Consider the following 24,517-nt stretch of genomic DNA (forward strand, 5'->3'; position numbering starts at 1 on the left):
TGTGCTGTATTTAGACCCCTCTAACAAGAAATTTGTTTTGCATGCACACGTATAAAAATTGCGGTTTTTATCCAACGCAATTATAGGTTTGAACGTTGTTTTCAATTTAGACTTGTTTATATTTTTTCGTTTGGGCTTGTATTATATTTGCCTTCGGGTTTATATGATCCGTTCATCCTATTTTGACTCCTCAAAATTCAAGAGTCTACCCTAAATTGAGGTAAATTGTATGGCTTTCCAAGTACCGTTTCGATTCCTAACATCACTGAAGAGACATTAATTGTCGAAATCCGGATATGGTGTACAAAAACCTTTGCACCTTTTGTTTGCGGTATATCATCTTTTCCGCAAGTTTATTGTTTTCTGTTTAGTATTAAATTTTTAATTAAGATCCATTTATTACATCGGTGATCCGTTTATTTGGCAATCGCCAATGGCAGTCAGCAGGGTTTAAGAACATTTGGTGTTCGACCTGTTAGTCAAATGCGTTTTGTTAAAATATACTTTTTCACTTTTTTGGTCTTTTGGAAAATGTTGTTTGTGCTGTATTAAGACCCCTCTAACAAGAAATTTGTTTTGCATGCACACGTATAAAAATTGCGGTTTTTATCCAACGCAATCATAGGTTTGAACGTTGTTTTCAATTTAGACTTGTATATATATATATATAAACAGTGGCGTAGTAAGGCCTTTTTTAAGTGTACGCCCGAACCACGGCGAGGGGTCTGGATCCAGGGTGTGGGTCTGAAAGGGGCTCCTGTGGGAGACCCCCCACGGAAGCTCACGCGTTATCGAGAAAGAGATAAGGAGATGTGGGGTGAAAGTGCAAACCACATATCGTATCTCAGCTTCCACAGAAATATAAAAAAGAAAACTTTAGACAAAATAAGTACATTTATCAAACAATCAAATGTTAAGGTTTGTACGATATTGTGAATAAAAGTTACCAGAATTGTATAAATCATTGCGTATGCAGTGTAATGCTAGAACCATTATAACCCTGTGCTCTCAATTTTTGTAGACAAATACCATTTTATATCATAAATTCAAGTACATAGCAGATTTGCAATTGCTTCTCCAGTTGTAGCTTTGGCGTGATTTAATCCTAAAAATATTTAACGTAAGGGAGCTACCGTTTGTTTTTATGAGGGGGGGGGGGGGAGGGGGGGGGGGGGGGGGGCTAGGATGACAAATTTTGTCCTGCTTTTTTTTTGTAATCTTTGTCCTGCCTTTTTATTTTTCACTCTATTTGGTTCTGCCTTTTTTATTAGTTTATCCTGACTTTTTTTACATAAATTGTCATCCTGCCTTTTTTGTATGCCAAGTTGCTCATCCTGCCTTTTTTTACTCAAAATTTCATCTTAGCCTCCTCCCTCTCATAAAAATCAAATGGTACCTCCCTAAATGTAACACAAACTTAAAGCTGGGTTTGATATGCTTTATCTGTTGTTGTATCATTTTGTTTTTCTGGGGATGTGTATTTGACCAGTCTCAAGATGCATAGCAAAGACGTCATCCGAATTTGCAATTGTCTTAAGTGTTGCCATAAAGTTACTTTTTTTCTTCAGTATGGCTACGAAGTGGTATATTCTGTTTTCACAACGGATGATTACATCAACTATTTTTGAAAGTATATGTCGGTTTTTTGTTAGAATCTCATGATGAAAGGATGACAGTGAAGAACTTGAGAAGCTATTGACTTGGATATTGAATTTGCAACATCCAAAAAGTCTTGTCCCAATTTTACACAATGGATTGGTGAGCAGAATCATCTTGTAGGTGATGTTTTACATGTGACAAGTTTGACCAGTCATTTACAGGAGACAAAATTCAAAATTATTTTATTTTCATATCACATGTCGTTTGGCAAAAATAGCACAATACACCTTTTGTCTAGTTAAATCCTTAATGCTGTCTCCTTGGCTTCAGACTACTTGTATCAGACACCACCACTTTTATTGTTAACAAGATTTTATATATAATAAATTGCTTTGAACAATAGAAAATAGAAAATGAACAAATATGTAATATCATATCATTTGATTCAAAAAGTTAATTTCGTCATTGAAGAAAATAATACAAGCCTCATGTTCTTTTAACCAATTCTTTTAATTTATTTAGATTTAAATATTTTTTTTTCAAAATTCATGTGTACGCCCGGGCGTTTTGACGTAAACGTAGCTACGCGCCTGATAAATACACTACAACTGTGGTATAGAAAGTTACCAAATTTGTTAAACTGATCATGTGATTTAGACATAGGACTAAAATGTATTTATTAGACCAAGGGACATATATCAAGTTTTCAAAATGGCGCCCTAGAAAGTCTCCGTCAACGGATGCTCCGTGAATTTCTTGATTCGTTTTTGATAAATAAAGCGTATCACGTTGATGAATTGGCAACCATCATGAATAGTTTTTGTGATTCAAAGCAAAGAACCAAGGGATGATCTTCGCGGGAGCTTCTAGATATAAAATGAAGTTAGTCTCACGTTTAGACCTTACAAATACCAATACTGTCAATTCAAATTGCAGGGTTACTGTCAGTAAGTGTTTTACAATAACGACAAAGTGCAATGGCTATAACTTGGTGGATCGGATCTTATACATCCATTTCACGTGGCTCGGTACTTATACATCCCTTCATTGTGTTATTGGGCTATGGTAATTTTTTGTAATTTTGTCTTTCGGTTTTGCTTATATGCTTTGTCTATATGCCTTTTTGAGTTTTTTTTGTTGACATATTTTGAATGTTTTTATAGTGATTAAGATTATAAAACAATGTTGACTGCTGCACCCCTATTTTTGACATTCTTTCCTATTATGTTTGTTTGTTTTGTTCATACATTGTTGTCAATATAATGGAATTTCATACCAAGTCAGAAATATGAAAGTTGTTATCCATAAGTTTGATGTGTTTGAGTTTTTGATTTTGCCATTTGATTAGGGACTTTTCGTTTTGAATTTTCTTTGGAGTTCGGTATTTTTGTTATTTTACTTTTTGTTTGGTATGCTCTGCGTGATTTTGTGAAATGAGAAGCTCTCTAGAATAAATCTAATGTACCGGATGATATAACCTTGGCATTTACTAAAACACTAGTCAATCCACTATCTTCATGCCAACTAATAAGTGGTTTGTTAGCATCATAACTATCACTGTGCAAAGTTTCATGCTTTTACTATAAAGAGATCAAACATGCCAACATATAGGAATAAGCCTCTTGACTATTGGCGGCCATTTTGAATTTTGGCGGCCATTTTGGAATTTTTTCAGATGGCTCCATATTCAAAAATGTTTATACATTATAACCAACAATGTGCAAAGTTTCATGCTTTTACCATAAAGTGATCAATTGTGCCAAAATATTGGACTTAGCCGCTGCACTAATGTGGTAAAATATCATTTTGGGGTAAGGCCATTAATCAAATATATATTTTGAAAACAGCTATGTGTAAAACTTTGTAAAATGGCTGGCCCTTTAGTTCACATATGTCAATATCAAATTGTTTAAGATATCAAAGTGACATCACAGCTGACATAATTGTTCTAAAGCGTCCAGATCACAAATCATCCTATCCATGCATTTTTCAATAGAACTAACATGGAAGGCTTGATTTTTTGTTTTATTTATGGAATTTTCGTTAGAACTGGGCATTTCAACAACAATATACTCAGTTGGTTAATAAATCAACTTTATAAACGGAACGTTTTCTTTGTGTATGTTTTATTACCTGCGAAAGAACTTGGACCGCTAGGGTTATTGCTTTGGTCAATAGCTAGGTATTCTGCAAATAGATTATAAGTGATATTAACATAAAACGACTAAGAAAATATGTGCACGATTGCAAAAGATGTACTGACCAAATAATAGATTTGGATTTCTAACTCTAATCAGAGTAGTACAACTTTATACGTATGATTATGAATTGTATGTTTTGATCGCACAGATCTTGAAAAGATTATAATCATTAACAATGACATAAAATTCTAAAAAAAATTCTTATCATCTCTTGCTTTTTTTTATTGTCGCCATTTTTATTTTTGTATTTGGCATTCGAAACTTTTGTTCTCGATGCAAGTTATTCCATAAACGTCTGCGGTTCGCTCTAGAAACATGTATCGCACGTCTTAACAAGTTTAACTGACAACTGTTACTCACTATTATGATACCCACGCTATGAGTATTTTTTTAACTTGAGGTTGTTAAGTGATGGATGTTAGGAAGTATTAAAAAGCCTTGAATTGTATTTCCTGAGAAAAACGCGACCTAAATTTTATACATGGCCATTATGTGTAAATATAAATAAGAAGATGTGGTATGAGTGCCAATGAGACAACTATCCATCCAAGTCACAATGTGTAAAAAATAAACAATTATAGGTCAAAGTACGGCCTTCAATACGGAGCCTTGGCTCACACCGAACATCAAGCTATAAAGGGCCCCAAAAAAAAGACTAGTGTAAAACAATTCAAACAGGAAAACCAACGGTCTAATCTATAAAAAAAACCCTTCTTTCGGAGCAGGGGTATAATTACGCATAGATTAAGAACAACAAATATAAAGTTTGACATACAGAGTTAGATATGTTAAAGTCTGTATCTTTGCACTCAAATTGATATCACATATTTTGGTGGAGATGTAGCTTCTATAATATAACTCATTGTTGAATAAACGGACATTGTATTGCTCTATTGCGTTCAATAGAAATAAGAAGATGTGGTATGAGACAACTCTCCATCTAAGTCACAATGTGTAAAAGGTAAACAACTATAGGTCAAAGCACGGCCTTCAACACGGAGCATTGGCTCAAACCGAACAGCAAGCTATAAAGGGCTCGAAAATGACTAGTGTAAAACAATTCAAATAGGAAAACCAATGGTCTAATCTATATAAAAAAACGAGAAACGAGAAACACTTATGAACCCTTATGAACCACATGAACCGACTGCTGACTTAGGAAAGGTGCATACAAATGCAGCGGGTTTAAACTTGTTTGTTGGTCCACCCCCACCCCCCCTAACCTGGAACAGTGGTGTAACGCAAGTCTTGATTTGGTTGAATAAGTTTTATAATATATTTTGTTTGTAAAATATTCGGATTTTTTTAAGAAAATGTTGTTTGATAAACAATGTGGCAACGATCCACAATAGTTCAAGGGTCACTTGATGAGAAAGCAAAATGCAGGATTAAAACTTAATGTAATCATTACATCTTTTTAACTATGACACTAAATACACCAAAATTCATAAAGTAAAATTGCCCTGAGGCGTTACATCAATTGAATGTATTATTGTAATTCTGTGACCTACCATTCAAAATTGCACTTTCAGCCGCCTCAGATGAGTGATTTTCTATAACAAAAATATAATTGTGAGATCAATAGCCTTGTCTAAAAGTTTCTGATTTCATAGAAAACAATTTTAACAATACATAAAACTAAAAATGCCAGTTACATCATTGGTCAGTTTTTACAATAAAACAAACTACTTTGAAAACTTTTTGTATACTAATTGGTGGTTAAATCAAAATTCCGCTTAATACCGATTTGTGTTGCTTGTAAATAGTATGTCTTTAAAATTGTAACTGAAGAATTCCATGAAATCCATTAAATGTTTTTGTTAAAAATATTTAAAATTTAAATCTTTTAAGTTGAATGTGTGAAAAATATTTAAAGTTTCACAATTTAGTTGGAACATACCTTGCACAACGCATTTTGGAGTTGTGTCATCATTTTCCACTAAAATGAAAGTAAATGGCATTTTCACAATTTACTAAATGTTAATATTAGATTCTTAAATTGTTTTTTTAGAGATTGAACAATGTTGCATTAATGTAACAGTACTATGGTATAGAGTTGTAGCTTTTAACATTAGGAGATTGCTTACTGTTGATGAATACATATTAAACTGTTTATTTTGTCGTTTTCTGTGTATTTTTATATGCATGATGTATAAATATTACTTTTGTAGTTATGTGTCGACCTTATGCTGTAGTAAGTTGGCTAGACTAGAAATTGGCAATCATACCACATCTCCTTATTTTTATATTAAATACAAAGGTAAGGGCCATATTTGGCCCCCAATATTAAGTTCAGTGTTTTAAGTTGATGACAGAACACATAAGGGACTGGTCATTTGTATCCCGAAAGAGGGGGGAGGATAATCAAAGGGGGAGGCTTGAAAATGTTGGGCATGGAAAGGGCGGTTGTTTAATTTTTCAATACTTCAGATGAGGGTATTGAAAAGTTTTGGTGACCCACACCCACCTCTTCCCCATACAATAAAATGTATAACTTTTTTGGCACAAATGACATCAATTTTTTTAAGATTCAATTCCTAAGTTTCAACATCTTCTTATATATATTTTTATCTAAAGTTAATTTACCAACTGCTTTAATAAAGGATATATATAACAATGTGCTGAAATTCAATGTGGTAAATGTCCATGAGACCATAACAGACACATTCCTTTAGCCCCTTCTGACGATGTGATAATACAGTTCACAAATTGCTCGCCCTGCGCTTGTCTGTAGTTGGTTTTAGATTTCAATGAACATAATTCATGTATAACTGATTAATTAAAAGGCACCACAAATTAATCAAAACCTTTACCAATTTCATTCATATATATAAAGATTTGATCCGAAAGTTAGGCACCAGTACTGAAGATTTCTTATTACAAACGGGATATCCCATCCTAATTTTACGGTGATGATGTTTATAAAGCCCGTAAATTCAGACACATTCCATGTAAACTAATTTATCCTTTGAATAAACTTATTCTTAAAACAAGATTGTCAAATTAACACAGTAGTTTAATCTTTTAAAAATTGTTTTATAGGACTATTAACATTGCATTTTGTTTTGAAAAATTAAAACATAACTGACTATATGTTGCGTTATATGTGCAGTTATAATAACTTATGATTCTACATCCTGTAGATACTGTTTACTTATATTTTGGCGTTGCATAAGGACTCACGTTTCTCAAAATTGAGAATGGAAATGGGGAATGCGTCAAAGAGATAAAAAAACCGACCAAAGAGCAGAAAACAGCCCAAGGCCATCAATTTTTTTTTATGACGTCTTATCACTAAATACGTTGGATGTGTACTGCTTGATACTTTTGTCTAGGAAAAGATTGTTGAAGGCCATACGGTGGCCCATAATTGCTTACTACCCCTTCATTTTAACTCTGTTGAAGGTTGTACGGTGGCCTATAATTGCTTACTACCACTTTATTTTAACTCCGTTGGATAGCTGTCTCATTAGCAATTATACCACATCTCCTCATTTTATATATATCCAAATAAAGTTCCCTGGAGTCACAAACAGCTTCTCCCACTTGAAGCTCTAGATCCTTTACTGAAGCAATATTTGTTTTTTTTTGGGGGGGGGGGTGAAATTTTAATGTCTTTGGAAGGGTGGTCTTGAATTTATTTTCCTTCCTCAAGGTGGGGACATGAAAAAAATCAGAGAAATTCCAAAATTCCACTGTTTCCTCTCACCCCCCCCCCCCCCGGCCACCCCACCCCACCCAATGAAAGAAAAATGACCAGTCCCTAAGAATGTTAAATATATCTTTTTTATCAAGCTTTTCTTATAAATCGTTAAAATTTAAAATCCAAATAGGCAAAAAGTAGAGATCTTTGGTAAAATTTGAGAAAATCGTCTGGATTTCAACCAAATTTAGGCCTATGAAACATAGAGCGCAGGCTTCGGCAGTCTACACATTAAAGTCATATATATATATATATATATGTAAAATATTATAAGTAGATTATGTTAAAAATATTTATTGTCAACGCAATGGAAATTGACATATTTTCATTACATTTTCATCGAATATCAAAATGTGAGCTATTTTTGACGTCATTAAAAAAGCTGATCCGTATATTTTATCCACAAAGGTATATTTGAGAGTCGGAAAGATTATTTGGGGGACGTCGGAATTGAGCCGTTTAATTCAGAGTTAATATGAAGTGGTAGTAACTTATAGCAATTATAGGCCACCGTAAGGCCTTCCACGATGAAAAAACCCCATTACGTAAATAGTCGGCTAATACATAGCTTTTTATTGATGTCTCCACTGAGGTCCCTAATGAGGGTCCTTCATTTCTTTATCCTTTTTTACATTTTAGATCATTTTTCTCTATTCTTTATTTATTTTGCCCATTATTCTCTATTATTTATATTTTAAATCGCATTTATTCTCTCTTTTCTATATTTTAACACGACATTATTCTCTATTCACTCCTTTTTCTTTATTTTTGCTTATATCTCACATCTTTCATTTTTTTTATTTTTTTTTTTATTTTTTTTTTTTATTTTTTTTTTTTTTTTTTGGGGGGGGGGGGGTTTGGGGGGGAGGGGGCTATACTCTGTACTTTTTGCCCATTATTCTCTATTATGTAAACCACATCCAGACCCTCTCTACTGTCACTTACCTCCGTTTGCCTGTGGCAAGTGTTGTTCTCTGTTTCCTGCAAATTAAAAAAAATCAACGTATTTTACATAAAAATAGAAATAAAATAGAAAAATTATAAAGCTATACTGTAAATCAAAACAAATAATTGTATAAAGAAAAGACAACAACAAAGAAAGGATAAAAGGACAAACAAGGGGCCTTCTTTAACTTGCAGTGATTTGAGAGTGTTTTCTCCCTGTTGAAGGCTTTACTGTGACTTTAAGATGAAGAACGGCAATAAATGTGCTGTTCCTTTGCTTTTTGTGTTTTTTATTTTTTATTTTTTATTTTTTAATTTATATTTTAAAGACTGAGCAACACAAACTCCGAAAAAAAAAATCTAAATCGTATGCAATAGTAAGGTAAGTTATTCCTGTTACATTAACTGCACTGTAATGTTGAAGTCCGGTGATAACTCAAAGTATTTAAACTACAACATCGTCCTGAATATGCATGAAAAATTTGCCACTGGACGTTAAGCAACCAACAATCAATCAATCAATTAAACTACAACAAATTGAACATATATATGTTGTTGTACTTCCTGATTTTCAAACTTGGGTTATCGACTGTGAACTTTTCGTTCTGTTTTAATGTAAACTTACCATTATGTTTTTGTTTATTTATTTGTTATCATTTATATCTATCAACAGGTTTGGACTGAATAAGTCCTTTTACAACTATAATCATGATAATAATTTGTCTTTTGGTACTAAATAAATGGAAATAAACAGTGGAATTTAGATTTACATCTTGTCCGAATAATCGAATATTATCAATATAAGCAAGTTACATTTAGCCACACATATTTTTCATTTGTTGAAGCCACATTTCCGTCCTCCTGTTCTCGTATGTTTTTATTGTAGTTCGATTGATGATGCTTAATGCAGATTAATTCTTAGAAATTGTAACACATATAATTGATACATTTAAGAGATAACAGTGTTTTATTTTAAGATTTGCAATCATCAAATCAAAAACTGATGCCTGTAAATCTTCAAATACAATACTTTTATCTCAATTCTGATGCAAATGAAAAACACCGTTTAATCATACATTTTAAAATGGCTTGCGCGCACAATTCCAGGTCAATTGTGGAACTGAACACTGAAATTAGTGACGTAATCCAATCAGAATGAACGTTACAAACAGTGTTGCATTATACTTTTGATTATACGGTCATTGACAAAACATTTTCATTTATTTTATTCAGGAATAACAAAAAAGAACCATAAAAACCATGGCTGTTATATTTCTTTGTGACAAGTTGCCACAATTGCCTACAATAATTTGGGTACGGATGAATGTAAAAACAAAAATAAATCTTAGTATACAAAGAGAACATTTTTAATGACTGATAGTCTGGATGGGGTCTACAGGATAGAGAATAATGAATAAAAAATACAGAATAAAGGTCCAGAAAAGAATAATAAAAGATAGGCACAAAAAAAAATAATAGAAAATAATGGACAAATAAAAAATAAAGAATAGAGAATTATATAGATATAAGAAGATGTGGTATGAGTGCCATCCAAGTCACAATTTGTAAAAGTAAACCATTATAGGTCAAAGTACGGCCTTCAATTATGTCCAAAAAATAAAGAATACAGAAATCAAGGGTTCCCTTTCAGACCCTCACGACTAACAATAACATGGCACTGAATACACTACCTCTTAATGATACAGTGTTAGGTTTGTAGTTTTCATCTGTAGGTGAAGCATCCATCGAGACATCATTGTTTAATGACGACGCCATATTTACTTATGTCAACTGAAAAAGAGAAGAACATCTTTCGAGTTATATCACCTGGGTTTTTCCCCATTTTGTTCTTGTTTCAATTAAGCAAACATTTGGCAAATATAGTTGTGAAAAGAGAAAGAGTACTTTATATATATATATATATTTATTTATTACCAAAAATTATATAAACTATAGGTGCACATTTGAATTACATGTACATCCACAGCAATAATACATATATAAACACAAACTATGTGACAGAATAGCAGAAGATGTGGTAATTATAAATATTATATGTAAACACTGTTCTAGGCTAAAAAGATCTAAAAGTAAATTTACCTAAATTACACAGCTCTTTTTTATTGTTTGCTCTCATTAGTTTAATAAATTTGTACATCGATATTTTTTTCCAATAATATGGCTTAAAGTAACATTTTAGAAAACCTTGAAAACATGGACACTTGATGATGAAATGATACTCATATTCTATATCATTTTTACAAAAATTACATATTCTACTATTTAAGGAATGACTTTAACATTTTTCTGTCTATGAAGAAATAACATAAAAAATGTAGTGCACACTGAATAACCCTCGCTGAGCGGGTTATTTAAAAGTATGCACCACATTTTGGAAGTTATTTCGTAATTAGACAGAAAAAATATTACAGTCATCCCTTAAAATTTAATTTTTAATTCCATTTTTAAGGAGTAAATCATGAAAAAACGTCGATGACGTCTCGGTCACATGACAAAATTATGTCTATGAGCTGAGAGACAAACAACTTTCAGCCAATCAGAAAACGTGTTATATCCAAAATAACATTATTTCTTGTACCAAAAAATCTTACATTTTTTTATGGCGAATGACTCTAACGGGAAAACAACATTAAAAAACTCTTTATCAAGAGTTGGTACGTGAATCACTTGCTTTTATTTCCCTGTTTTTTATTTTCCTCAAGTAAACATTTAGCAAAAATAGCAACGGGTAGCAACTATCCACACTGAAATCAAATCCAATATCAAAATAATGATAATTTAATATATAATACTATAATATTAATGTATTTCATGTGGAAATTGAAATTGGGCATACATTTAAACCAGTTTTAGAAACATGGCGTAGCTGCGGACTTCGTAAAAAATATATCAGTAAGTGGACTCTTCTTTATGATAGGGAGATTAACGATACCAGTTTGCATAATCAATTGAAAAAGAGAAATTCAAGAAATCATTGAAGTATCAACAGGTCTGACTTTCTGATTTGTCAAATTTGAGACGAATTATGTATATGTATATATAGAGTTTATCAAGAGTCTATCCTAAATTGAGGTAAATTGTATGGCCTTCCAAATACCGTTTCGGTTCCTAACATTACTGAAGAGACATTAACTGTCGAAATCCGGATATGGTGTACTAATTTTTGCACCTTTTGTTTGCGGTATACCATCTTTTCCGCAAGTTTATTGTTTTCTGTTTGGTATTAAATTAATAGTTAAGATTCATTTTGTTACATCTGGTGATTGGTTTATTTGGCAATCGCCAATGGCAGTCAGCAGGGTTTAAGAACATCCGTTGTTCGACCTGCTAGTCAAATGCGTTTTGTTTAAATATACCTTTTCACTTTTTATGTCTTTTGGAAAATGTTGTTTGTGCTGTATTTAGACCCCTCTACCAAGAAATTTGTTTTGCATGCACACGTATAAAAATTTCGGTTTTTATCCAACGCAATCATAGGTTTGAACGTTGTTTTCAATTTAGACTTGTTTATGTATATATATATATAAATTTATCTTTGTGCCATAGTCCATGTAGATTCAATTGATCACTAAGACTATTCCAATATATCCTCTTGAACTGTCAAAGGTCTTAAAAATTAGTTAGGCATAGAAACAGATATTATCAAAGAAAGATTTGTACAAATGTAATGATTCTCTTCAGTATGTACATGTATGGAGGAACCCAATGTTATATTTACTATATTGAAACTACTGAAAATGTATTCAGGACATAAAACATATACTAGAATATGTACTTGTTTTCTACCTCATAGCAGTATAGAATAGTGTAGGTAGGCAGGTATTTGTTTTTTTATTTTACATTACCTTGACGCGTTCCACGTGTGGAGCAATCTGCTTGTCCTTCCGGGGCACCTGAGATAACCCCGGTTTTTGTGGTGCTCGTGTTGCTCAGTCTCTAGATTTCTATGTTGTGTTGAGTGCACTGTTGTTTGTCTTTTCGTCGTTTTTCGTTTTTTTTTTGCCATGGCATTGTCAGTTTATTTTCGACTTATGAGTTTGAATATCCCTTTGGTGTCGTTTGCCTCTCTTGTACTTGTAAATGTTCTGGACTATAACAGTGCATTATGTCTCGACTATAAAGTTGATTTACCAAGAATGTTCATAAAATGTGTTAGCATGTACATTTTTGATAGGAAGGGAGGCAGGAAACATAACTATATTTTTGACCTAATTGAATATATTTTTAGTTGTTTTGAAGCATGGTATGCATATCAAATGGGTAGTTTAAATACTACTTACAAACTGAATACATAAACTGTGTTGTAATCTGTAATGTTTCCTCAGACTCGTATACTGAATAGCTACATGTATGAGGGTCTGGATGGGGGGTCCTTCATTTCTGTATTCTTAAATATTTTAGGCCATTTTTCTCTATTCTTTTTAAATTTTGCCTGTTATTCTCTATTCTTTATATTTTATCACCCCATCATTCTCTATTCTTTATTTTTTTGGCCTATTTCTCCCTTTTCTTTATATTTTTTGCCCTTTATCCTGCATATTTTGACAATTATTCTCTATTCTGTAAACCCCATCCACATCCTCAGCTATGTAGATAGATAACGAAGGTCTATGCATTTTTTTTGTCCGATGTTCTGGTGCAGTTTTTGTCAAATACTTGTTATCCCGTCTCAAAATTTGCATTCGCGTGAGCAAATATATGTAACACGTTAACATCTGACTAAGTGTGTCGGTGAGGCACAAAGTAGGGTCCCAATAGTCATGTCTCATTAACATTGTTATCGTCCTGAATATGCATCCACTATTTGCCGATGAACATTAAGCAATACTAATCAATCAATCAATCAATCTAACAGAATGAGGAGATCCTCATTAATGTGCATTTTACCAATGTATATATATGTATCATATCAATTTGTAGGTATTATACGTCGTAAAACTCGAACGTATAAAAATATTCAAAATATATATTAAGCAATTAATTTAAACATTTAAGGAACCGGTCACTAATTACAAATTATAGACGACGGTTGTTGGTCAAAAAGACAGAAACCAAACAACTCACAAGACACACAATAAAATTAGAGTATCAAAATAATTGTATCTGCTTTTATAGGATCATCTATCATAGCACACATGCTGATGTAAAAATTTCATTTTGCACAATAAAGAAATCCATGTCTGAAATATGACGAGGATAAAAGTTAATGACCTTCGAAAAATAGAATTTAACAGTTCTCATAGACTACGGTCACAAAGGGTGAAATCTTGCCCCTTACACGACATTTACTGTAACACTGAATATCAGCCAGGCCTGTTTATAACTTTAAGAGGTATCAAAATGTCATTACTCATACATATTTTTTTTATATCGATTCGGCTCTTAAAATCCTTCGTACTAAATACAATAATTTGGTGGTATTTATTATGAAGAATATACATCAGTCCTATCTCTGGCATATTTTTGGTGAGGTTTTATTGAAATTGGGAGTCATGAAATTCAATTCAGTATTTCAATAATGTCCTGAAACTTTTTTTTAACTTTTTTTTTATAATTCTGTCAACTAGCTTTCGAGTCAGTTAAATATTCGTGAACTTTAATATGATCAGTATCTATGTCAGAGTGTCCTTAATTTTGAAAATTTCAATTTGTTTTTATATTTACAGATTGGCAGGGTATATATGTGTATCACTTTATGATGCTCCATTTTGTCATTTAAACCTGAGTGGTTTAAACTCGCCCTCGGAGCCGCTTTTATCTTTTTATGGGATATCTATTTATGCCTGGCTTATCTCTAGGCCTGGGCTGGTATGAATAAAACCACTTAAGTTAAGATATCCAATCGTAATACTAATTTATCGTAGGACATGTAGAAAAATCCGTCCGTTCGGAACAAATCTTAACTTAAGTAGCTGTATGCATACTGGCCCTGGTCTCATTGTACCTAAATGCATGATAATATTTCGATACTTGAATATGCAAACACGAATGTCTGAGATCGTGTACCTTTTAACATTCCGTTACCAATGGAATGGTGCATTAATTCTGACATCGTGTACCTTTTAACACTCCGTTACCAAAAGGAATGGTGCATTAAATCTGAGATCGTGTATCTTTTAACACACCGTTACCAAATGAATGCTGCATTAAATCTGAGATCGTGTACCTTTTAACACTCCGTTACCAAATGAATGGTGCATTAAATCTGAGATCGTGTACCTTTTAACACTCCGTTACCAAAAGGAATGGTGCATTAAATCTGAGATCGTGTACCTTTTAACACTCCGTTACCAAAGAAATAGTGCATTAAATCTGAGATCGTGTACCTTTTTCACTTTGTTACCAAAAGGAATGGTGCATTAAATCTGCGATCGTATACCTTTTAACACTCCGTTACCAAAGGAATAGTGCATTAAATCTGAGATCGCGTACCTTTTAACACTCCGTTACCAAAAGGAATCGTCCATTATATCTGAGATCGTGTACCTTTTAACACTCCGTTACCGAAGGAATAGTGCATTAAATCTGAGATCGTGTACCTTTTAACACTCCGTTACCAAAGGAATAGTGCATTAAATCTGAGATCGTGTACCTTTTAACACTATTTTACCAAAATGAGTCGTGAATTAAATCTGAGATCGTGTACCTTTTAACTCTCCGTTAACAAAAGAATGGTGCATTAAATCGATGAATTCTGGTTCCTTTTATCTATTTTCTTTAATGACCTATGTCAAAGGTAATCTTTAAGAAGTGTTATTTTGAAAATAAGGACAATATAAAGTATGACTCGAAAGTATAAAAAATATTCAAAATATATAATATTTTTTCAACTAGGTCACTAATTACAAATAAAAGACGAGGGTTATAGGCCAAAGAGACAGAAACCAAACAACACATTACACACAATAAACTGTTGACACAGAGATATTTCTCGCTTTTTTGGAATTTTGATAGTATGATTCAGGAGTTGAAATTAAAATGGCAACATTTAAACATGTAAACTATGCAAAACATTCTTTGGTCGGGTTGTTGTCTCTTAGACACATTCCCCATTTCCATTCTCAATTTCAAAGTATTTAAGTTATGACTGAAGGCGCAGGACCAAATAACTTCGATTGAAATGAGAAATGCCAATGCTTGTTAAACTGCATACCATATACCATTGACTTATCATAAGTGGCTTTCCTTAAACGAACCTAAATACAAACTTTAACTTTTAAACTTTGCAAAAGGTTCAAAGTCAATGAACCATGCTTAGGGGGCGGGACCATATAAGTTCCCTGGAAATGAGATTTACCAATGCTTATGCATCTGCATATCACATACCAAAGATCTACCACTGGTGGTTCCCCTTAAATTAGCCGAACAACAAACCAATTTATGTTAACTGAGCAAAAGTTTCAAAGTCAACAGACCACGACTGAGGGGGCTGGGTCGAATAATCTCCATGGAAATTGGATGGCCGGTGCTAATACAACTGCATACCAAATATCATTGACCTACTACTAGTGCAGGGTTCCACCTAAACTACCCCTTATCTCAAACTAATACATTATGAACGTCGCAGCCGGTAAAACACGTCTAAATCTCCCTTTTTTCGACGACGAAAAACAGACAGCATTAGTTCATTACTAGCTATACTAACTTTCTGTTTATTTAAGAATTAAATGCTTCTTTTTGTTAATATATTTGGAAGTAAAAAGGTTAACCAAGGCACATTTTGTACGAAGCACGGAAGCTTTTACAACCCTTTAAAATTACAAAAGAAGCATTCAATTTGATAACTACATTCATATTCTACTACCATAAAATTACTAGTTATATCAACTTTTTCTTTTGTTTATTCTATGCATTGTTGTGACGTTATCATGGGAATCACGTGCGTCACGAATTTTTCATTTTATACGGAAATAAAGTATTATTTTGGAATGACTCGCGATTTTTTAAAATCACAATGAAAAGTGCGAATTCTTATGAAACATACATCTAATGCAATTACTAGAGATTAAATATTTGACTTACCTACGGTAGGGTACGGCAAAAACCGAAATTATAGAGGAAACTACATGGAAATTATCTAAAAACCTAAATTTGAGAGTTCGAGTCAAATCAACCGGCACGAATTCCGCTTTAAATGTTATTCATATATTAGCTTTTTTACACCACGATGATAACATTACTAACAACAATACTCAGATATTTACACTTAGTGTATTTAAAACAACGAAACTGCATCTGCGTGTCATATAACATTTTATAAATACTAAGTAGTTTCCGCATAACACTTCAAAAATATACATGTACTGAAACTTATTATTTTTTCCCGAAAAAGGAAAATAAGAAATATAAAGTTTACTTTACATGTTCTAAAAAATGTTTATATTCATGTTTCTTAACAGTTTGGTCCGAGCACCTCATTTTAATGATAATTGCCGTTTGAAAACAGTTGTAAAGAATTTGTCGTCCTGTATTGTATCTAGTATTAAAAAGACATAAATAAATGAAAATATGAGGTAAAGGTTAATGTGACAACAAACCAATAAAAATGTCATTTATATTTAAAACGTATTCATATACGTATATATCAACTAAAGGAGACCAGTGTAATTTTTTTTGACAAAATAATCCAACAACATATAAGCCAAACAAACGAAAACATTCATTTTTAATAATACAAAAGTGTTCATACCAAATGTCTAGCTTTAAATCGGATATATTCGTACCAAATATCAAACTCTAAATCGTATGTGTTCATACCAAATGTAAAACTCTAAATCGTATGTATTCATGCCAAATGTAAAACTCTAATTCGTATGTGTTCATACCAAATGTAAAACTCTAAATCGTATGTGTTCATACCAATTGTAAAACTCTTATTCGTATGTGTTCATACCAAATATCAAGTTCTAAATCGTTTGTGCTCATACCAAATGTAAAACTCTAAATCGTATGTGTTCATACCAAATGTCAAGCTCTAAATCGATTGTGTTCATACCAAATGTCAAACTCTAAATAGTATGTATTCATACCAAATATCAAACTCTAATCGTATATACCAAATGTAGTAAACTGTATTCGTATTTATCCATATCAAATGTCAAACTCTAAATCGTATGCATGCAGGTATTGATCAACCCTCAACCCCCCTTTTCATCATACTAATTAAATATCATAGTTTTAAGATTCTTATAAGTAATATCATATGTGTTATTTATTCATTTGCCATTCTTTATAAGAGATCGCCCACATAACCCTATTACTGTTTACTCTATGTATTAGATACACCTTGAGGGCGTTAGTCCGAATGGGTGTATCTAATTCACACCAAGATAGTATTGTCAATGCAGAATGATAGTTTTCAATAATTTAGGAGGGAGGTCTTTCAACGATTTGATCATATGTTATTGAAAAGCATGATAAATGCAGGGTATCCAATTTTATTTAACGACATCTTGGTGTAAATTCTTAAAACACACACATATTTTATGTTCTTCCGTCACTATAGTTATGTCGGGAACACTTTGAAACAAATCATTATTTCGTCATTCTACTTGGATTTGATTTATAACTAAATAGGACATATCCGATCGTAAATTATCCTTCACAAACTAACCAAAAAAATGTGGGAGTCTGTTCCACGAATATTAATCTCTTCAACCTCCACGGCCAGTAGCCCAAATCCAATCAACAGTGCCTCACCTATTATATAAAATCCTCATCCTTTCACAGCTCATTTGATTGTATGTAGAATAATCGAAATTTTCGAACATATGACTGTAAAAAATGGGAATATCTCTAAAAATACTTACGACCTTTCCCCTAAAATTATAAATCCATTGTTTGACTTGTAAATAACTTCACAGGAAGTAAAATGGGAACTCCACATCTAAAAATAGAATATGAATGGATATATTATGTGTTTGAAGTTTATCTATAGCTGTTATGAATTGAAATATTATCAGACGGTTGGTTATATGATGTGGTATCCTTATGTTTTATGAAAAAAATTAAAAAATACGCAAAGGGGGCAATAAACATATTGTGTGTTGTTTAATAATTTAAGGAAATTTAACACGTGAAATTAATGTTAAATGGAAATACCTACCTGTGCCCACCATTATATTCTTTCAAAGTACAATGGGAATTATTAATCACGTTTTAAAGTGTAATACACAACGTAGACTTATATGATAGTGATTGTAGTTTTTTTAGGAACATTCCCAATTTTTTTTTCGAGATATTAATGAAAAATTTCCATTGTGCTACGCACAATTAATGATTCATTTGAGAAAAAACTAAGGCAAATGTTTGATATAATTAGACTGTCACTGATGAGTTTTTTGTAGACGAAACTCTCGTCTGGCGTTCACAATTACAAGCCTGGTAGCTTTTGTGAGTTTATTGGACGTATACGTACCCTAATTTTTCTTGTTTTAAAATAATCATCAGTATCAGTTATACGGGGACGACCATTTGGTAAGGGGGATAGGGCAGTGGGCCGTAGGATTTTCCGGATTGATCATTTATCGGATATTTTTCATTTGTCTGTTGCTACGTTTACTTATATATTTTTTTTTTTTTTTTTGGCGGCTCCTTTTTGTACACATTTTATTCCTGCAGTGTGTGTTTTAATATCATATGTTCAATACATTTCAGGGGCGGATCCAGCCATTTATAAAAGGGGGGTCCTAACCCAGGATAAAGGGGGGTTCCAACTGTATGTCCCCATTCAAATGCATTGATCGTCAAAAAAAGGGGGGAGTTCCAACCCCCGGAACCCCCCCCCCTGGATCTGCCACTGCATTTCAACTATTCTACATACAATTCATTTGCATCCTGTATTTGCAAAGTCTTTATATTCAGTTCTACCTAGGCAAAGTCATTACTTTTCAATATCCTTTTACATGTTTTAGTTACCGGAAGACTAGTGCTGTCGTAAATTAGTCACTAGGTCATGTAGGTGGAGGTTGGCAGATAGGACACACACAGAGCTACCGATTTTACAATGATTAATACAAAAATGCACAAAGTCATGTACTTTTTGATGACTTTTCCATTACCTAGGAAGCTCGAGATAAAAAGTGGTTTTTTTTAACTCAAACTTAAAGGGGCATTAGCTGTCAAATTCGTGTTCACTGATTTCATTCAAATTCTCATATTTGATTTATATCATACTTAAACGTATATCCAAATTACAAAAAGTCTAAACTAAACAATTACCAATACATGGACTCAATAATATGTATCAGTATTTCGTGTGTATTTTTTATCTAGACGTCATCTAATTAACCACCGAGATGACCTCCGAAGACTACCGACGGTCATATAACCCGATATAAACATAAACATGATAAACATAAAATTAATATAAATAGATATATATATAGCGACCACTTGCAATTGGATTTTCTAGGTCTATTTGATTTCATATTAAAGGTGAAGAAAATAAGTAAATCATCGTTCTTACCTGTAAAAGAATGATTTTTGTGGATCGAATCAGCCAACAAAATGGTTCATCCTTGTTTCACTTTCAATGATGACATTCCTTTCTTTTTAATAGCTGAATACATGCGTAACCAATCTCCAGCTACGGGGTTAAATTGAAGGTCACATGAATACGGATTCAATGAGTTGAAATTCATCACTTGAAAGTGGTGAATAATTCATCAGGGAAAAAGTTTCTTTGATTATTTTGACAAAAATAAAACAAACTGGCTGCTAAAACTGAATTATTATTTCACTATTTCACTTTCATTAATGATAGAACAAAAAAAATCAAAATTTTATTTTTTTATGTCTCGTAGCTAATGCCCATTTAAATACGCTTTTGAATTAATAATAAATTGTATTTACTTGATTTATTTTACGTAACTGGATGGGCTTAACCGGCATGTGCTAATCAAAGATCATTCCATCTATAGACAACTGTTATAGGATAAAAAAATAGTGTGATACACTTGTGATTTTATGTAAATAAAACGGAGATTAAAAACGATAAATTGTATGTGGTAATTCGACCTAATGTCCTTATTAATTTCCTTTCTGAAACAGCACGAAGAATTTTCGGTAAAGATTATACTTCAAGATTTTACTAAATGTATATTGAATGTAACAAAATGAAATTAAAAGGTTTAAGTAATACATGTATATGCAAAGAAATGTCACACCAAATAGCCCAAACGTGGATATCCCAAAGAAATCACATACAGAATTCGACAGAATACCTTTCGTCTTATTCCTTGCCTTTTTGTATTGTCATTTTTTCTCTCTGTATTTAGGTTTTTGTTAAGAAAATGTATACATCAAGGAAGTTTTTTTTAGCTTATTTTGACAAAATCAAACCAAACTGGCTGCTAAAACTGAATTTTTATTTCACTATTTCACTTTCATTAATGATTTTAACAACAAAAAAATCTAAATTTTATTATTTTTTTATATCTCGTAGCTAATTCCCATTTAAAAACGCTTTTGGGTTAATAATAAATTATACTTACTTGATTTATTTTACGTAAGTGGGTGGGCTTAATCGGCAGTTTGCTAATCAAAGATCATTCCATCTATAGACAACTGTTATGGGATAGAAAATAGTGTGATACACTTGTGATTTTATGTAAGTAAAACGGAGATTTAAAACGATAAATTGAAAGTGGTAATTCGACCTAATGTCCTTATTAATTTCCTTTCTGAAACACATTGCTTTAAGCTCAAAGTACTTAACCTGCTGATACATAATACACTCTAATATCGATGACTGTACTACACTGCAGATTTAAAACAGAAACAACAAGAATGTGTCCATAGTACAAGAATGCCCTACTCGCACCATCATTTTCTATGTTCAGTGGACCGTGAAATTTGGGTCAAAACTGAAGCGGGACAGACGGACGGACGAACGCACAGACCGAAAAACATAATGTCCCTAGGTGGGGCATAAAAATAATAAAAGAACAGAGTTCCAATGTCCCCCGCGTTGCACATAAATGAATTTTATCTATCCAAGGTACGAGGGCATTAACTAGAAATACACTTTTTTTTGGTTCTTTAAAACTGTTCATAAATATCTCAGCGAAATGAATGCTTAAGAGCAAATTATATGTGATTTCCGATATAATTAATATTTCCAAGGGGCATAACTCTTTTAAGATAAAAATCTGGCAAAAATTGTACCCGTGAGAGTGCTAACGAGGCCATTTTCCATAAATTTAATATTTCAAAGGGGCATAACTCCTTTAACAAAAGTCGATCGTCCACCATTATAGAACTTCTCCGAGATATTGCTGATATTAACCTGTAGTACAAGTTTTCTAAAAATCTGGCAATAATTGTACCCGTGAGAGCGCTAACGAGGCCATTTTCCCGCATAAATTTAATATTTCAAAGGGGCATAACTCTTTTTAAAAAAGTCGATCGGCCACCATTATAGAACTTGTCCGAAATATTGCTGATATTAACCTATAGTATAAGTTTTATAACAAATATGGCAAGAATTGTACCTGTGAGAGCGCTAACAAGACCGGACGGACAGACGGACACACGGACGGACTCCCGGTATTTCTATTTCCCCCGCAAAAGCGTGCGCGGGGGACAATAAAACAGTGCAATTGATCCTGTGCAATGCGCATATGCACAAATTTCAAAGCAAAAAAAACAAACTTTACATTTAAATCTAGCGTTAAACTATAGAAGAAGAAGAAGATTTTATTTCCAATTATGGGCCCCAAAGGGCATAAACATTACAACAACAATAATTTTCATAATACAATACAAACAATGAGATAAAAAAAAAACATAATGAGAACAATTTAAGTTCTTAAAGTAATATGTGGATAAAGAACCTATTATTTTAATTATCAAATGCATTATAATGCAAGTGTGGTTGATATAGATAACAAACAAACAACCAAAATAGATATCCATTTATATATAGTACACAATTAGTTTAGATAAACATAAATCAGTCATTTGATGCTTAAAACCACAAACCACAACCCCACCCCACCCCCTAAAAAAAAGAAAATAAAACCAAACACACTCTTTATCATCAACAATGATATTTATAACTTTTATCAATAATTTTGTTGATGGTATTGAATAGGTATCAATACCTGACAAGAGTTGTTGGTTAAGCCATGCAAGTATTATATTGACAAATTATAATACTTGCATGGTTAAACATTGGTGTGTCAAATTTCGTGTCCATTTTAGCGTAATCGAATTATCTAATTATGACAAACACGTTTATGACAGTAGCAGGAGGTTGATGATAGGGTGTGCCATCTTTGCGAATCAAGAGACATCGGTAATGAATATCATTATGTTATGTCTTGTAATGCTCTAAATCAAGAAAGAAAGAGGTTGTCACCACACTAATGTACTTTTTGTCCAAATATATATAAATTTCAAGAATTAATGAGCTCTAGTAACTATATTGTTCTTGAAAAACTATGTAGATTTATAAAAATTATAAATGTGAGGGTCTCTCCTCCCGGTTAGTTTGTGATTCAATGTTTATGTCTGTATTGTTCGCATATGCTTTAATATTTAATGTAATTGTTTATATATATATATATATATATATATATTTTCTCTGTAACTATGTAATTTGTAGTTAATGAGAAATACAATTCTTCATTCATTCAAGTATGAATAGAAAATAAATAAATTAGGTTTTATTGAATTGCAATAAATTATCATGTGAAAAATTGTATTTTAAATAAAGTGACATTTGATTTAATTTAATTAAGTGTAATTCTCTCGATAAGCTTTTGAACTGGTAATTAAGAACATGTAAGTGGGTCATTATAAACTATTACACAATTTGGTGTTTTTTTATCATACAAATTTCTTTCCATTATAAATTAAAACTTTATTATTATTGTAAAGAAAATCTTGCGTTTGATTATTATTTTTTTTGTCAATGTTTTATGTTGACACTTTCATCTTAAATACACTAAATTATGTCTGCAGTCAAAAAGTATATAATGTATACCCATATAGTTAGCTACGAACATTAAAAACTTTTTTTAAGTCATCATCACTGATCTGACCATTCCCTCTGTAAGTTAGAACGTACAACATAAAATAAAAAAATATTATAAACTTGGTTTTCTCCTCTGAATTGTTTTACATTTTGCCACTTCGGGACCTTTTATGGCTTATAAGGATATGTCATGTCCAATCATGTTATGACATGCTTCAATGAATTGAAAAGTATCGGATAATTATATATGCTGTTTGACCAAAATCCCGTTTGAAATGTTTTTATTGATGTAATTCGAAACAAGAGTTGGATACATATCAAGGTACGTTAGAAACAAATGACAATACGATAATCATCCTGTGAAATGAATATATATATATATATGTCTGTCGGTAATTGAGTTCTTGAAACTCTGCAGTATACTGTCTGTAAACCAACTTATTTCGCGCATATTTTATTTCGCGTTAAGTTCTCTCTAGCCAACTTCGCGGCGATTTATTTTCGCGGTCATCACATTTTCTTGACATATTTATACAAGGGAAAATCCAAGTTTCACATATATTCGCGACGATTTAAATTCGCGTTATTATTTTTTTTAAAGTATTCGAAAGTCGCGAAAATAAGTTGGTTTACGGTATGTATAATGTGAATGAGGAGTGTTTTTTTATCTGCATTTTAGTTTCTGAATTCACTCATATCATTTTAACAAACTTAAAACAATTAATATAAAGTTATTGCTTCACGAATAGTATGATTATTTTATAGGGAAATTGATATGTGTAAGACCAAAACGATTCAAATTCTAAAGTCACATGGAAAATGCTCGTTGTCACAGCTATATGGAATCGTGGGGACTTGATTAAGGTTATTAAATACATGAAGTCTGTTACCACCTATGTGCTTTTAAAAAAGGTGTACCCTATGGTCACTTTTCAACGTAAGGGTTAACGTTCTTTTGAAATGTACGTAGACGAGAACCATGAAAGCCGGTTATAAATGCATATATATATCTGATCTGACGTATATAAAGCTTTGTGTTCATTGCCGAAAGACTTACATATAATAGTT

At 32.3% G+C, this 24,517-nt stretch overlaps 1 protein-coding gene across 3 annotated transcripts in view; it reads right to left on the minus strand.

Moving 5' to 3' along the window:
• Window positions 1-18,367, minus strand: part of LOC127736627 (uncharacterized) — a 52,280-nt gene extending 33,913 nt beyond the window's left edge. For 2 of the 3 annotated variants that reach the window (XM_052247189.1, XM_052247187.1), the window contains exons 1-6: window positions 18,279-18,367; window positions 10,140-10,239; window positions 8,449-8,484; window positions 5,701-5,739; window positions 5,312-5,353; window positions 3,733-3,786 (exon numbers count right to left, since the gene is read on the minus strand). In XM_052247189.1, coding sequence (XP_052103149.1) covers window positions 3,733-3,786; window positions 5,312-5,353; window positions 5,701-5,739; window positions 8,449-8,484; window positions 10,140-10,224 — 256 coding nt within the window. In that variant the 5' untranslated portion in view covers window positions 10,225-10,239; window positions 18,279-18,367. The remainder of the gene's footprint in view (window positions 1-3,732; window positions 3,787-5,311; window positions 5,354-5,700; window positions 5,740-8,448; window positions 8,485-10,139; window positions 10,240-18,278) is intronic. The other variant, XM_052247188.1, reaches the window with a different exon arrangement.
• Window positions 18,368-24,517: the final 6,150 nt, after the last annotated feature.

The sequence above is a fragment of the Mytilus californianus genome, unplaced genomic scaffold (assembly GCF_021869535.1).
Source record: "Mytilus californianus isolate M0D057914Y unplaced genomic scaffold, xbMytCali1.0.p SCAF_34, whole genome shotgun sequence".
NCBI classification, from domain to species: Eukaryota; Metazoa; Mollusca; class Bivalvia; order Mytilida; family Mytilidae; genus Mytilus; species Mytilus californianus.